Source organism: Embiotoca jacksoni, unplaced genomic scaffold, assembly GCF_022577435.1.
Source record: "Embiotoca jacksoni isolate LCO1_2020_lvr unplaced genomic scaffold, fEmbJac1.0.p SCAF_4, whole genome shotgun sequence".
Lineage (NCBI taxonomy): Eukaryota > Metazoa > Chordata > Actinopteri > Embiotocidae > Embiotoca > Embiotoca jacksoni.
The window spans coordinates 6,918,155-6,932,433 of record NW_027185392.1 but is presented as its reverse complement, the minus strand read 5'-3'; the positions used below and the strand labels follow the sequence as shown (position 1 = coordinate 6,932,433).

At 43.1% G+C, this 14,279-nt stretch overlaps 1 protein-coding gene across 1 annotated transcript in view; it reads right to left on the bottom strand.

Annotated features, from left to right (window-relative positions):
- The window catches only part of slit2 (slit homolog 2 (Drosophila)), an 88,706-nt gene extending 74,737 nt beyond the window's left edge, over nt 1-13,969 (bottom strand). The window contains 4 exon segments of the mRNA XM_069167388.1: nt 3,040-3,111; nt 10,361-10,432; nt 12,043-12,114; nt 13,062-13,969. Coding sequence (XP_069023489.1) covers nt 3,040-3,111; nt 10,361-10,432; nt 12,043-12,114; nt 13,062-13,270 — 425 coding nt within the window. The 5' untranslated portion in view covers nt 13,271-13,969.
- Nucleotides 13,970-14,279: the final 310 nt, after the last annotated feature.

The window sequence follows — 14,279 nt, the reverse complement described above, 5'->3', positions numbered from 1 at the left end:
GGAAATAGAAGGGCTGTGTGTGTGTGTGTGTGTGTGTGTGTGTGTGTGTGTGTGTGTGTGTGTGTGTGTGTGTGTGTGTGTGTGTGTGTGTGTATGTGTGTGTCAGAGACGAACACACACAGATAGTTTTTGGGGATATGCCCACTACATGGTGTCTCCAGATGTGTGTGTCCACGTAACCTAATAGAGTCTGGGCCCTGGCTTGTTGGGGGAGGCTGTGAGTGTATGTAATGTGGGGCACGGGGGGGGCGGGGGGCAGGTGTTTTAAATGGGAATGATAAAGAGGACACAGGTTTTTATAGGAACTCGCACTTACTGCTCTCTTTTTTTGTTTGCATATCATCTGTTCATGCCATGCTCGCTAAATTCAAAACCTGTCTCCTAGAAATTATGCTCATACACAGCTAATTTGCATGAGAAAATTGTTTTCTTTAGCGAATGGAAATTCTGCCAAGGTTGTTTTTTTTTTAACATAATGAGGAAAAATTAACACTGATTATATCCAAAATCTGTGGATATCCGCTGAATCTTCACTGCTGAATTACATTTGTCTTCAGCCGTGCTGATGGAACAACTCCACTGAGAACAATGAAGGTCTGTTAGTCAGGCTGCTGGTCCAGACAGAAAACGTCTCTGGTTGGTTGTCTGAATTCTTTTGACACCACCAACATCAAATCTTTTATGTTATATCTAAATATCTACTTGATGAGTTGGGACAAAAATGCACAGATATCCATGGCACCCACTGATCCCCATCCAGTGACATAACATTGATTTAGCATGCAAGTATGATAATATCCTCAAATGGTCTTAAAATTTGGCTAAAAACACCACAATGACAACAACTTCGCTATGCTCCTGCTTTTGGGCTCATCAAAGCACTTTGAGATCCCTGCATAACTGAATGGAACCATAATAGAAAACTAAGTTGTGTTTTCCTTCATGGCTGTGCATAATATATTCCCCTACTTCTCATAAACTAAATGAACTAAAAGGCTCTTTAATGATAATAAAACAAGACTAAAGTGGCTTTAAGAAAAAAATGGGATTTGTTAACTTTGTGATTTGTTAATTAACAAAAATGGAGATCATTCTCTCACATTAACTATGTGTTTTTGTAGTATAAATAACACATGGCACAACACCAGTCGTAAAGTATGTCACACTTACTAAAGCAGGTAAACATGATTCAGGTTGAAATAATCCTCAAACATGTATTTGGATTTAACAACAGCGGAGTTCAAAGACATTTCTTACACCTGACCTCAGACCGGTTTAATTTAGCCCTGAAAGCCCTAAAACCACTGCACTGAATGAAGGTTAAATGCATACAGTCAATACTCACACACACACATGCATGCACAGATTTTCCAGGCCCTAAAAAAGTGAAAACGTAATTTTCATAATAGCAGGTTGAGCAAGTTTTCATTTATAGCAGTACTGTCGCAAGAACCAAAGCGGGTCGAGTTAGCACATACCAACAAGCCTCAATGTAAAACCTAACAAGAGTCCACTTCAGAGGTTCTCAGGAATTTATAAAAATAAAAATACACTGTAGGGGGTGTAGACGTAGGCACAAGATTTAATATTGAACAAACAGCCCTAAATACTATTGGCCCAGCCTCTGTGGTTGTCATTCATGCAGAATAACCTTCATAAATCTAAATAATCTGCTCCACTGCATGGACACCAGATTGGCAATTTTTCTTTTATTGTCATATATCAATTTTCTGTAGAAGTTAGAATTTGGTTTCTTTGTGTGTTCACTGTGGGTTTTATATTCTATTCCACTTCAGTGGAAACAAACACAATTATAATACAACATCATTCATACTGTTATGCTGAATGAACTGTGCTTGTTTAATGAGTGTGTGCAGCCAACAAGAGACCCTCTGCTAAACACATCCACCTGGAGAGGGGAGGCTTACACAAACACACATACACTGAAGTAGCTTGTCTGTGACAGGCTGAGCTGAGAGCAATATATCCGAGTTGTATTTTTACCTCGGCCCACACGCTGAGCAAAATGCCAACTCTCGGCCTTGAGAAACACAGTGTAATTGCAGGACATGCACACACAGACACACACACTTAGACACTACAGGTCAAGCCCAGCCAACCACCGAAGCAGCCACAGAACATAAACAACTTTCACACACTCTCTGAATCATATGAGCATTTCAATATTGTTTTAGATAAATATATTCAGCCACACATATAAATATGTGTGACCATAATTATTCCCTGAGACCACAAATGACCGTGACAGGAAGGTAGTTCCCACAGTTTCAGCAGCGAAGTGGCCCAGCCCTGCAGTACTGGAAATCCATAGCTCAGTTTACAGTGCAGACGACTGGGCAGTGAGTGAAGCGAGGAAGGTGCTCGAAGACAACAAACAGTGGTTCATTGGTTTGAACGCAAGCTAGAACATTTATGTTCTGTAACTAAAACTATTTTCTGCCCGTGAAACACAACACGTAACTTCAGAAGAGAAACCTGTTTCCACATTTCGCTACTTGTACCTCTCTTGGCCTGTCATGCTCGCTTTCTCCTCTCCATCCTCACTCACACACGCACACGCACACGCACACACACACACACACACACACACACACACACACACACACACACACACACACACACACACTTCTCCCAGTGGGCAGCAGCTGTTGGAGTGCTAATCTCCATTAGCTACTGAACTGGCTTCTATGGAGAGAGCCATGTAAAATCTGTACTCTCACTACTCTCACTCTTTCATCCAAGTGAAACACAAAGGCTGTATCACACTCAAAACCACATCATTTTTTCTACTTCACAGCATTTGTAACATACTTCTTCATGTCATTTTCAGCCACAGTCAATGAAATGTACAAGCTTGAAGTGATACACACAAACAGACCATTACAGACATTAACACTTTATCTGGATAATCTTAAATCTTAAGTGCTCTTGTTAAAAAAAAACATATGAGTAAATGTACAATATTTCAATTAACAACTGAGTGATGGACAAGGAAAGATGAATGAAAACATGACTTACAGTCTGTAAAGCTTTGTTGTTCCAAGGAAAAGCAGCTCGGGAAAGACGGCCAGATTATTCCGATTCAGGCGCCTGCAAAAACATGACATAAATTAGGGAATAAACTCTACCTAGCTCCATCCAAACAGTGAGGGTGAAGCGGTTACATGTGTGTATAATCAGCATGTTAAATTGAGATTTGTGTTTCCTGATCTCCACATCAAAATATATTGTGCAGTTTTGACTGCAATGCCGTGCGGGTCTGGGAAGTGTAAGAGAAAAAGGTGATTGATGGAAATACACACGCATGTTCACGGAAGGATATGCAAAAAAAAAGAAAACATTCGAGGTTATCTGTGATTTAAGGGGTAAAACATGGCTGCCAGACTAACAGTGAACTCGAGAAGGACGCAGGGAATGTAGGGGGAGGAAGACGAGGGAAGGGGTTCGGATGAAGGGGAGGTGGGGGGGCATTTTTATCACAAAGAAGGAGGAGAGGAGACGATGTGGGAAAAACAAACAGGCAGTCTGGCCGGGCTACCGAATGTGTGAAAAGGACCCCACTGAGTAAACAAGGCCCTCACAGGGGAAGAACTCACAACAACCCATCATCACACACACACACACACACACACACACACACACACACACACACACACACACACACACACACACAGAGGAGTTGAGAGAACTCTGCTGAGTTTAATAATCTGGGTGCGATCATTTAACCCTGTTGAGTGGAATGAAGAGGTTTGTGTGCCGGTGTCTGTTGGTGTGTGTGTGGTTGGGCCTTGATGTGAGTCAGAGGAGAGCGAGGCAACAGAGTGACACAATGAGAGACAGGCTGCTGAAACAGTTTAACCCTGACACACAAACACACACTGACAGGCCCAGCGACAAATGCTGTGTTGGCTGCTACTGGACAGGAATGAAGAGAGGCAAAAAGCAAGGCGAAATGAGAATGACTTCGAACTAATAAGAAAAGTGCAGTCCTGACTATCCATCCACAGTTTACACACACAAACCCACAAGAATCCCTGAAACACCACCGATTTTTCTCCATTCAAAAGTTTAGAAAACTTTAGGAACCTCTCTTCCATTCTCTCAGATTAAATAACGTCACCCTTTCTGTGTCCATCTTCCATCCACGAGTGCACAAACATGCGCGCACTTGTCTATGCACATTCATACTCCACGGTTACATCAGAGGCTGCTTAAATATTTAACATCCCGCAGAAATGATGTTTCTAAATTATTCACTCCACTTCCGATAACGCTGGCTCTGGCAGCTAAGAGCCCCACATGATCCCACGGAGAGGCCCACTCCCCCTGTAGGTCCTGCCCAGCAATGAGCACCCATTAGTGGGCTAGACATCCCCTGGGAGAGTGCACGGACCGGTGTTGGAGGTGGGGAGAAGGAGGGACACCAAAGAGGTGGTATGAGCTCATCCCCTCAAAATAGATGCAATGCGGTCAGACTAGGAGTCTCTGAAAATGAAGTTAAGACACAGAGATCAAATCCAGTCGGCTGCATAGCACCTCTGAGGTGTCAGCGATTTTATATTCACTTCATTATTTTAATAATTGGAGTAGCAGCCTGATTATCACATTAATCATCATATTTAGCTTGATACATCAATTTCACAAATTAGGCTTCTTATGCACAGTCTTTTTCTGGGTTTAGTTGTTCATGTATCACAAAGTTGCATCACAAAGGAATGGTTAAAGGTCCCATATTTTATATTTTTCTTATTCTTTATTTGCAGTCTTAATAGCCATAAATGTATTTGTGGTTTTGTGGCACCAAAAAACCCTTTCAATATAATTTTTCATCTAATCTCTGCAGCTTTTCTCTGGAGCTGTATGAAGATTAGGCTGTTTTGTGATTGTGTCTTTAAGGTGTAATGATATAAATGACCCTCTATTCTGGTTGGCTAACTCTTTTCTGAGTGACAGTCGCCCACGCCATGCCCACAGTTTTCTTTGGTCTTGTTGCTTGCTAGCGTTGCAATGGAATGACTGCTCTGTCTTTTCTTTACATATAAGGTTGGACAGTGGGGCTGTGCTGACGGCAGACATACGCCATGAGTGTGAGTGTGTCATATCACAAACTTACAGAAGTCCAAAAAGCTAATTTAGAGGGACAGTTGCTGAAAACAGGTGGTGTGAATATCTTCATAGACTGAGCATTTTTACACTTTTACAGTATCTATGCAGCACCTAGACCTGCTTTATAATCAAAAAGGACATCAAAATTTAAAATTAGACAATATGGAAGTTAAATCGTGAAATCGTGTTATTTTCTGCTATACAGTATTTCATGTGCTGCTACTTTTGCTTTAACCTAAATAGTTGTTAAAGAAATAAAATAAATATGACATCTAACACTGCAAATTCTACACCTCGTGATGAGAAGCTCCACATACAGTGAAGTAGCCAATTAATGACCACAAGAGCAGCAACTGACAATTATTTTCATGACCGATTAATCTGTTAAAATCTCCAAATCCCTACAAAGATATTCAATTTAATTTTACAATTGCTGCACACTTTGCTTCTCAAAATAATTTTGTTCTCTTCTGATAGTTTGTTTACTTTTTCTGAGCATCCGTAGCTCCGTTTGCATCACTTTTCATAACACTGTGACATTCACTGTTGATGATTCTGTCTGAACTTCAGTGGTGGTTTCAATTTGGGGTTGTTCATATGGTTTCATTCAGATGAGTAAAATAGCATAATTTACAAGGTCAACAGCTCAACAACCAACTATTTGCAACAGAGTTATCACATTGCAATTGTTTCTGAGTTTTGTTTTTTTGTCATAAGTGAAATTCGCCTTCAAAACAGCTCCATTGTTCATCTAAAAGTGATGGCTACCAACTCAAATAATGAATCTGGTTGTCTGTGTTTGTTTTGCGGATTTATTTATTTAAGAGTTATTTGTACTGGGAAAAGTGTGGACCATGAACTACAGCCCCATACCACCAAATTTATGGCCTGATTTAGTTTACAGTGCCCACCCCTAGATGGGCCTTCTGGTTTCTAGACCTGAAGGAATGTATCTTTGTCTTCATGTGTGTGTGTGTGTGTGTGTGTGTGTGTGTGTGTGTGTGTGTGTGTGTGTGTGTGTGTGTGTGTGTGTGTGTGTGTGTGCACGCTCACATACTGTAAACAGCCTCAGAGTACTACCACAGTCATGTCTCATTAGTCAAAGTCTGGCTGAAAGTGAATGAAGACTGAGCAGCAAGTAGTCTGAGGTGTGAGGGTCACTCCAACAAGCTAATGTCACACTGCAGCGTGGTGATAATCCCTGCAGTCATAAACAGATGCTGGAGCGCCACAAACCGCACAGTAAACACACACACGTTCTCGCAAACATGCAAGCACAGCGAGCCAAATCTTTGTATACACACACACACACACACACACACACACACACACACACACACACACACATATGAATACTCACACAAATATAAAGTCAGAAACACACACGCTGTCCTAACACCTCTGTGCTATGTGTAGTACGACAGGCCTGCAGACACTGGCTGGAAAGGAAATAACAAACTAACTCAGAAACCAATTATTACTCCACCAATGCTGCAGCTGCCATTGTACACATTTTGTACTAAAAACCCCATAGTTATAACCAAAACCTTGTGAACATTTCCATGATCCAAAAAAAACTTTCTTCACTCCAAAACCACTTCAAACTGACCAGGGTGTATGTCTGATTCAACGGTTCATGCTGTTGCTCCACAGCTTCACAACTTCTGAAATGAAGCGAGATCCATCATCCACCAAAAATGTATGGTGTCTAATCTGATGTGTTATTTAAACACTGATTACTATCGCTGCCTTAAAACACAGAAATGCAGAAATCCAGTCTTATCAGCTGACCAGTAAATTCCTTTGCTATCAGCCAAAAATCCTTCACATTCAGCAGTAGTGGGGAGCTTTTCCTGTAAACTTTGCACAAACTGGCGTTTACCAACAAATATAACAAATGTCATCTGCGACAGAGGGAGTCAGGGAAAATCTATCTCCAATGACTTTCTAGACAGAACTGCTGTAGTAAAAATTGCTCTGTGTCTTCACAGAGCAGATAATTTCAAGCTCTGCTGCTCAGTAAAAAATGAAAAGAAAAAAAAAAACGTTGCTCTGAAATGATCAGTGAGAACAATGTTATCACTCACAGGCTTTAGCGCTTTTCATTTAGCACTAATCCAGGGTTTTTCTTTGAAATCCATATCCCGCTATCTGAGGTCACTGTTACAATTATCTACTGCTGTTCAGATTGTCCACATATTACAAGATGATCATTCGGTTTGAGGCTTCATTGTCTCGTCTGTAATCGCTGTTGATAGACACACCTCACTACCTGTAATCGGTTTTACAATTATTCATTGCTGTTAAAAAGATCTTTGAAAATGTGATCACTCAATTACAGGCTAATTATCTAAGGCTTTACCTGATTTCTGTTCTCTGAGATCATTATCTCAACACCTGTAATTACTATTTGGTTCTCTCCGCATGTCTGTGGCTGTTATCTCCTTCAGTCCCACAGAGCTTGAATTGGGACTATAAACCAGTCATATGTGAGTGGAGGATAAGAGGATCAGGAACTCCTCTCTTTCCTATTCTGTGCCCACAGGGTGAGGGTGAGGAATGTATGACATTCCTATATGCATGGGACAATAGAGAGCGAGAACCAGATGGGTGAATATGGAGCAAAACCATGAGGAGAGGTTAAAGAATGAATGAAAGAAAGACAGAAGGCGTGAGTGCGTTTGGGGGGCCACAGAATCAAGATAAAACCAGTACTGACAGAGCAGTCTTGCATAAGCGAATGCGCATGCATGAGTGTATCAAAACACAAGCACGTGTTTGTGTATGTGCACATTGTGTGCTGTGACATGCCTATCTCCACACCACCTCCTTCGACCACCTACCCCTCCTCCACACCCCCCAGGCTACTGCCCCACACCTGACCCGGCCCTGCCCGGCCCTGCAGGGCCTGTCGCAAAAAGGGATGAGAAGGGGAACCGTTTTCTCCCCCTGTGGGGGGCAGTCACTGTGGATCCGTCAGCCCAGCTTAGGGCCCTCTCCTCTGGGCAGCGGTGCCCAGCAGGCCCCCTCCAGCCCCCAAGAGGACGAAGGCCTTTGAAATGAGCCCCCAGACTCCAGACTCCAGAGACGTGCCTTTGTCTGACAGCTGCGGGGGGGCATTGATGACTGACTCCATCTTTGTGTTTGTGAACATGCCAAGCTAGAGATGCTAAATTACAGTTGAACACTCTCGAGGGGACAACAGAAGATAGCCATGTTGTGTCAGAAAGTTAGCTGCTGTCAAACGTGTTTGTTGCCATCAGAGACAAGACAGAGCAAAAGAGACAACAGTGTGCATAATTTGATAATAGATATGTAAGACGTTGTCTGCTATTGTTTACAGACAGGCTACACCGTATGTGTTGACACCTGTTTGTCTCATATATATGTGTGTGACAGTGGGTATTTACCAGCTCGCACCATCTCTTCGTAGCAACAGTAATCACTACCAAAGTTTACTGTTAAATCCAGATCATATGCAGTTAGATTTTGTCCTCTTTGTCTGTGGCTCAGGGCAGTAATTCCCAGAACTGCTTAGCTGGACAGAGCCCAGCGCTGGCTGCATGAGAAACACCAGCAGATTCCCTATAGTGGTGCGCAGAGTGTCTCTCTGTGTCAACAAAGAGCAGCTATAGTGCAGCAAAGAGCATAAAAAAAACAGGCATGACAGGGCCAAGACAGGAGCAGCTGATGAATCATGATATTTGATCCTTTTCATCCCAATGACTCTTGAAGAATTTACCCAAAACAGCTATCTAACAGATTAACAGCCTTCTCCTGTACATCTGTGTGTGCAGGTGGATATCTATGTGTGTATGCAGGCATGTCTGCTGTTGTGAAAGTGTGTAAGCACAGAGGATTTTTATATGTCTTTAATTAAAAGCTTGTCGCTAAGCCTCCTCACACTCGGTCACAGTCTGCTGCATTCCAGTGTGTCATTGGCTGTAGGTCAGGCCACATAACACAAACACACACACGCAAACACACACATACACACACACACACCTTGATGAAGGTTATAATGTATAGTTTAAGCAGGGTGGTGATTAAATCTTACTGAATTATGGCATCAGGATTTAAATGCACTGGTCAAAATAATAGAAACCCCTGTCAGTATAACACAACGGACCTTTTTCACAGCAGACATTTTGACTACTCATTGTAAGGAAAGCACAAGTAGAATTAATGGTAGCTCAGTTCCATTTAGGCATCCAACTAAGCCATGTTAGTGAACCAGCATACACAAACAAAGGACCACCTTCAGCCATCATTAATACACCCGTGCTTTCCCTGTTGTGAAGAGTCAAAATGTCCACTGTGTAAAAAGGTCTATGCAGTTCAACAGCAAATAAACTGCAACCGACAAAAGGAATGAATGAATATTAATTTGAATTAACAGCTCTTTAAATTTGTTTCGAGAAACAATGAACATTATAACCTTCATGAAGGTAAGATTTATCACAGGACGAGTGTCGTACACACAGACTACAAAGATTTAGTTATGCCATAACAGCCTTATGATTGGATGCTGACCACCTGGTGCCATAAGAACATTTGACTGTTCTTCATTTACTGCCCTTTGACTCAATTTGAAAATGTTCCTCTTGGGCTGAGATGTCAGCAGGGGGCAAAACAATTCAGATTAAATGACTATGAAGATATACAGAGGTCAGAAGTTAAAGGAAAGGTTTAAGTAAATCAGTGCAATCTCGAATGCCACAATGCACTCAAGGGATTGACATGAAAAGACAGGAAATGGTGGTCAGACACATTAAGATACCTTTTTTGGTACGACTTCAGGCTGTCTAAGACAAAAACCATTACAGTGGTCCCAGATCGCACTAGTCATATCCACCGATGGTACATGTAGAGCTTTGGCAGCTAAAGTCAGCAGGTGTCACATTTCTGTTAGTGTCAGAAACTTAGGATAACATTTTCACAACTACTGCTACAACTCGGACCTACAAACCGATTAAACAGTGCTCTCTAGCATCATCCAAACACCAAATGAGAGATTTCTTTTGGAAGAACACAGTAATTCACTCAGACAGTGAAGCTCCAAAGACTTGGAGAATCTCTAACAAGCAGTATTGCAGCAGTCTGTGGTGGCCCATGAAAATGAATGTGTGTTATCTTGGGAGACTTTTGAGTATGCGTGCATCCTGAAGTATATTCATAGAGCATGTGATAGAGGATAAAATGGCACCAGCTTTGACACAACAACGTTACTCACAGTCTCTCCAGCTCTTTCAGGTCCTGGAAGGCTCCTCTCTCGATTGTTGTGATTTTGTTCTCCATTAACTGCCTGAGAGAGAAACACCAAGAGAGTGTGAGACTATGAGAATTGGACAGAAAAAAACAGAGAAGAGGGAGAAGAAGAGAGCGATAGAGAGACACATAGAGCGTGAGAGCTAACAGAGTGATTTGTGCGATGAAACCATGAGAGGCCAGAGAAAAGGAGAAAGACGGCCGGATGGGGCCACAGATAAGAGAGAGAAGAGGAGAAGGAAAGAGTGAGATAGGGCAAAGAGATTGACACTGGAGAGGAGAGGGATGTAGAGATGGAGAAGATAGTGGGTGTGAAAAAAGAAGAAAAGCAGATTGGTGGAGATGGAAAGTGATAGAATGTTGAAACAGCACGAGGGAGAGAGAGGAGACAATCAGCCGCGAGTCGATAGAGCCCTAGAATTGACTTTAAAACTGGCCCATCAGTTGGACAGCAACTCATCTATCATCCAATTTACTCTCCATCTAACCACATAGCTGTGACTACTCATTCACTTACACTGGCACAACTCTGCAGGATCACTGTGCTGACTTAGCCAAGCAACAATGCACATTTTCATCAGCTGTGTGCAGTGAGTTCATCAAAAATAGGAATTAATCTGCTGATGTTTTCTCTTTTTTCAATTTATTGGTTTATCAATTGGTCTTTGAAAAGGCCAAAACTGAGAAATACACCTCAGAGTGCACAAAATAACATCAAAATGACAGTTGTGACCAGAATAACAACACATCATCACATTTAAGAAGCTAGATTTTGAGAATTTTGCTTCAAAAAATTACAATAAATTGATCACTTACATTACTTGCCAATAACCTGAGTAATTGCTGCAGGTCTAATTTAAATTCAAATGGTTAACAGTGTGTCAGTGCAATCGGGTGAACACATACAGGAAACCGGTAAAGTGAAGACTGGAGCACACAAACATACCCACCCAATTAAGGATATAATCTCTGGAGGAATTCCAACAATTTATTCCCTGCCATTCACTTTTAGCTGAATAGCACACAAGACACAATCTAAGTAGGCAGTCCTTGTCCCACCACTGCTGGTGCAGAGGAACGCTTTACCTGGATTCATCCCAGGTAAGAAACCTGTTCTTACTTGACTCTTTCCTTCCCTTCCCTTTTCTTTTCCTTTCCTTTCCTTCTACCCTTCACTCCCTTCCAGCAGCTGCATTCCTCCCTCCGCGGTTACACCTAATGACCGCTATCTCCTTCCCTTTTTGCCCTCCATCACTTCCTTGCCGGTCCGTTAATCACTCCAGCACATGGGCCCTGGGGCCCACTGGTTAAAATAAGCCCCTCCTGACACTTCCACTGGCAGATTAACACGACAGCATTAACAGGTGCCACAGCTATTCTGTTTAGACACCCACACTGGCTCAATGAAACCACTGCTTCCCACCACTGGATGCAGTGCAGCATGCGGCAGCTCCCGGGCTGGACGATGCCGAGCACTCATCAGAAACACTGTCTCTGTGTTGTGGTATTTGAGGGAGGAAAGTTATTGGACATGTAATTTGCTGCTCTTCAGAGCTGTACGTGAGAATGTGGATGTTTTCCTTTTAAATATGCAACAAGGGAGGGGAAAAAAAACAGGGGAAAATAAAATGGATAAAAGCCACTTACAACACTCGCAGATGCCTCAGTCCTGCAAAATCCGCCTTGGTGATTTTAGTGAGGTTGTTTGCATTCAGATCCCTAGACAGTGAGATGATTAAAGAGGGGATTGTTAGTGCATTTGAAATTATACTTTAATAAAAAACAAACACAATGCTTGTGTGCAGGTTACTGAAAAGGTTTTTGTTTGAACTTGGTGTGCCGTGGGCAGATGCACAATTGTATTTTGAGCGTCAGAGAAATTGAGAGGAGCTGTGGCTGCTGCACTATGCTGGGCAAATGTTAATTTCATCAAGGGGTCTTCGTCTGATAAAATACGGCCTGTTTAACTCGGAGCCCACTTGTCCAAATCCGTTTTTGATTAACTTGCTGGTCTCCAGACAAACCGATGTGGTCTACGGAGGCTGCGCTAATGCAACAGTGCGAAACCACCAACACAACCACAGCAGCCCCGAACTTCAGCTCCGCGATCAGCACTGACGTGTCCACACATTGAACACATGCAATATGCAAGAAGTCTGGTGTTTTTAATGATTTACATAACAGCCAAAAATCTACGTGAGTTGGATTTAGCGGCGTTTAGAGAACCTTAAGTGTAGTTTGGACACGTTCGTTCAAATTTAAAGCTCTGCGCAATTAGTCCCCAAGGAAAAAGTCCTCCGTGCTTTCTGCGTACCATTTAAAAGAAACTGAATAAATGAAACAAGAGTTATACAATTTTGGGACTATTATGTGATGATAACCATGTTGATATAATTTCCTGACCACTCGTGACAGTGTAATTTTGGGTATCAAATTGGCTACTGGAATAAAATGTGCAGTAAACTCTTTAAACACTTAAAACGCCTTTAAGAGAACCGCAGCATTAAAAAAAAAAAAATACTAACTAAGATAAGGTCAATTCACACTTTATCATAATCACTGACGCACAAAGAAATGCATAGTAATCTCGTGATTTTCCTGTGAAATATGTCCAAATTGTTGAGAAATATTAAGTAGCCTGTACATATCCAACTACCGGTACTTACAGTCTCTCCGTGTTGCGGGGTATGTTCCTGGGCACGCTGCGAAGCCCTTGGCCGTGACAGTCCACTGTAGTCCCGGTGCAGGAGCACTGGGCCGGGCAGGGCTGACCGTCCGCTCCGCTGGACAGGACCAGGACCAGAACGGCCACCAGCAGCCACAGTACAGTCACCGGGGAGCGGCCAGGGCCAATGGGGCACAGAGCTCCCACCATCACTGCGGCAAGTGGGGGCCAATATGAGACCCACAAATCACTAAGAAAATACAAGGGCGTTAAAAAATAAAGCCCTGAAATCCCCGACGGAGCTCACCAAAACTCTGCACGCAACGGGATGCCGTCCTCCGTTTCGTCCCTTTGCAGACGCGTGTTTTTGAATTTTCTCGTTCTAAATTTACATTGGGGTCCTCTTAGAGGGGTTTCAATATGTGAAGACTCAACCGTGAGTTTGGTTCCCCTGGGCAGGCAGAAGGGAGGTCGACGAGGCGGTGGACCGGCTCTGTGTCTGCGCTACAGCAGCGCAAACTTCCACATGTCCCCGGCATGCGGTGCCCAAATCCCCCCGGTGTGTGCTGTGTCTGTGTATGTAAATGTAGCCTATATGCGCGGAGACTGGTCAGTGGAACACCTCGATCCTTGATATGATCCAAAGACGCACACTCTCACACACACAGTTCGGGAACACACACTCCAGGTAAGGCTGTCTTGGTTATTAATTCACAACACGCGTCCGGCGAAGAAGCAGCGGCAGCGCTGGTTCTCCCAAAAGCTCAGCAGAGGTCACCGTGCCGGAGAGATATCGATCCCGATAACATATCAATTGCCGGTAGGTGGCAAGGATGCAGCTAATGTGAGGAAAACCCGTGAAAGACCAGCGCGCAATACTATAATCCAACTCTGCGTGGTGCGTCAAAGCGCTGCTCCCGAGAGTGTGTGAGAGGAAGAGAGAGGGAGAGAGTGAGAGAGGAGGGAGCGGGCACGTCTGGTACTGCGTCTGTCGAGGCAACTCTCTTTCTCTGACACACACACACACACACACACACACACACACACATGAACACACACGCACTGCGTTTTCTCTGAAGGTAGCAGCAGGTTTCTAAGTGACTGCCAGACGAACAGCAAAAGTTTGACCTCGGAAGGGGACTCTCTTTCTCACTGCAGTGTCCCGGTCACCTGATGCCTTATTCAACTGGCTTCAGTAAAACGACAGCGCGTCTTATTA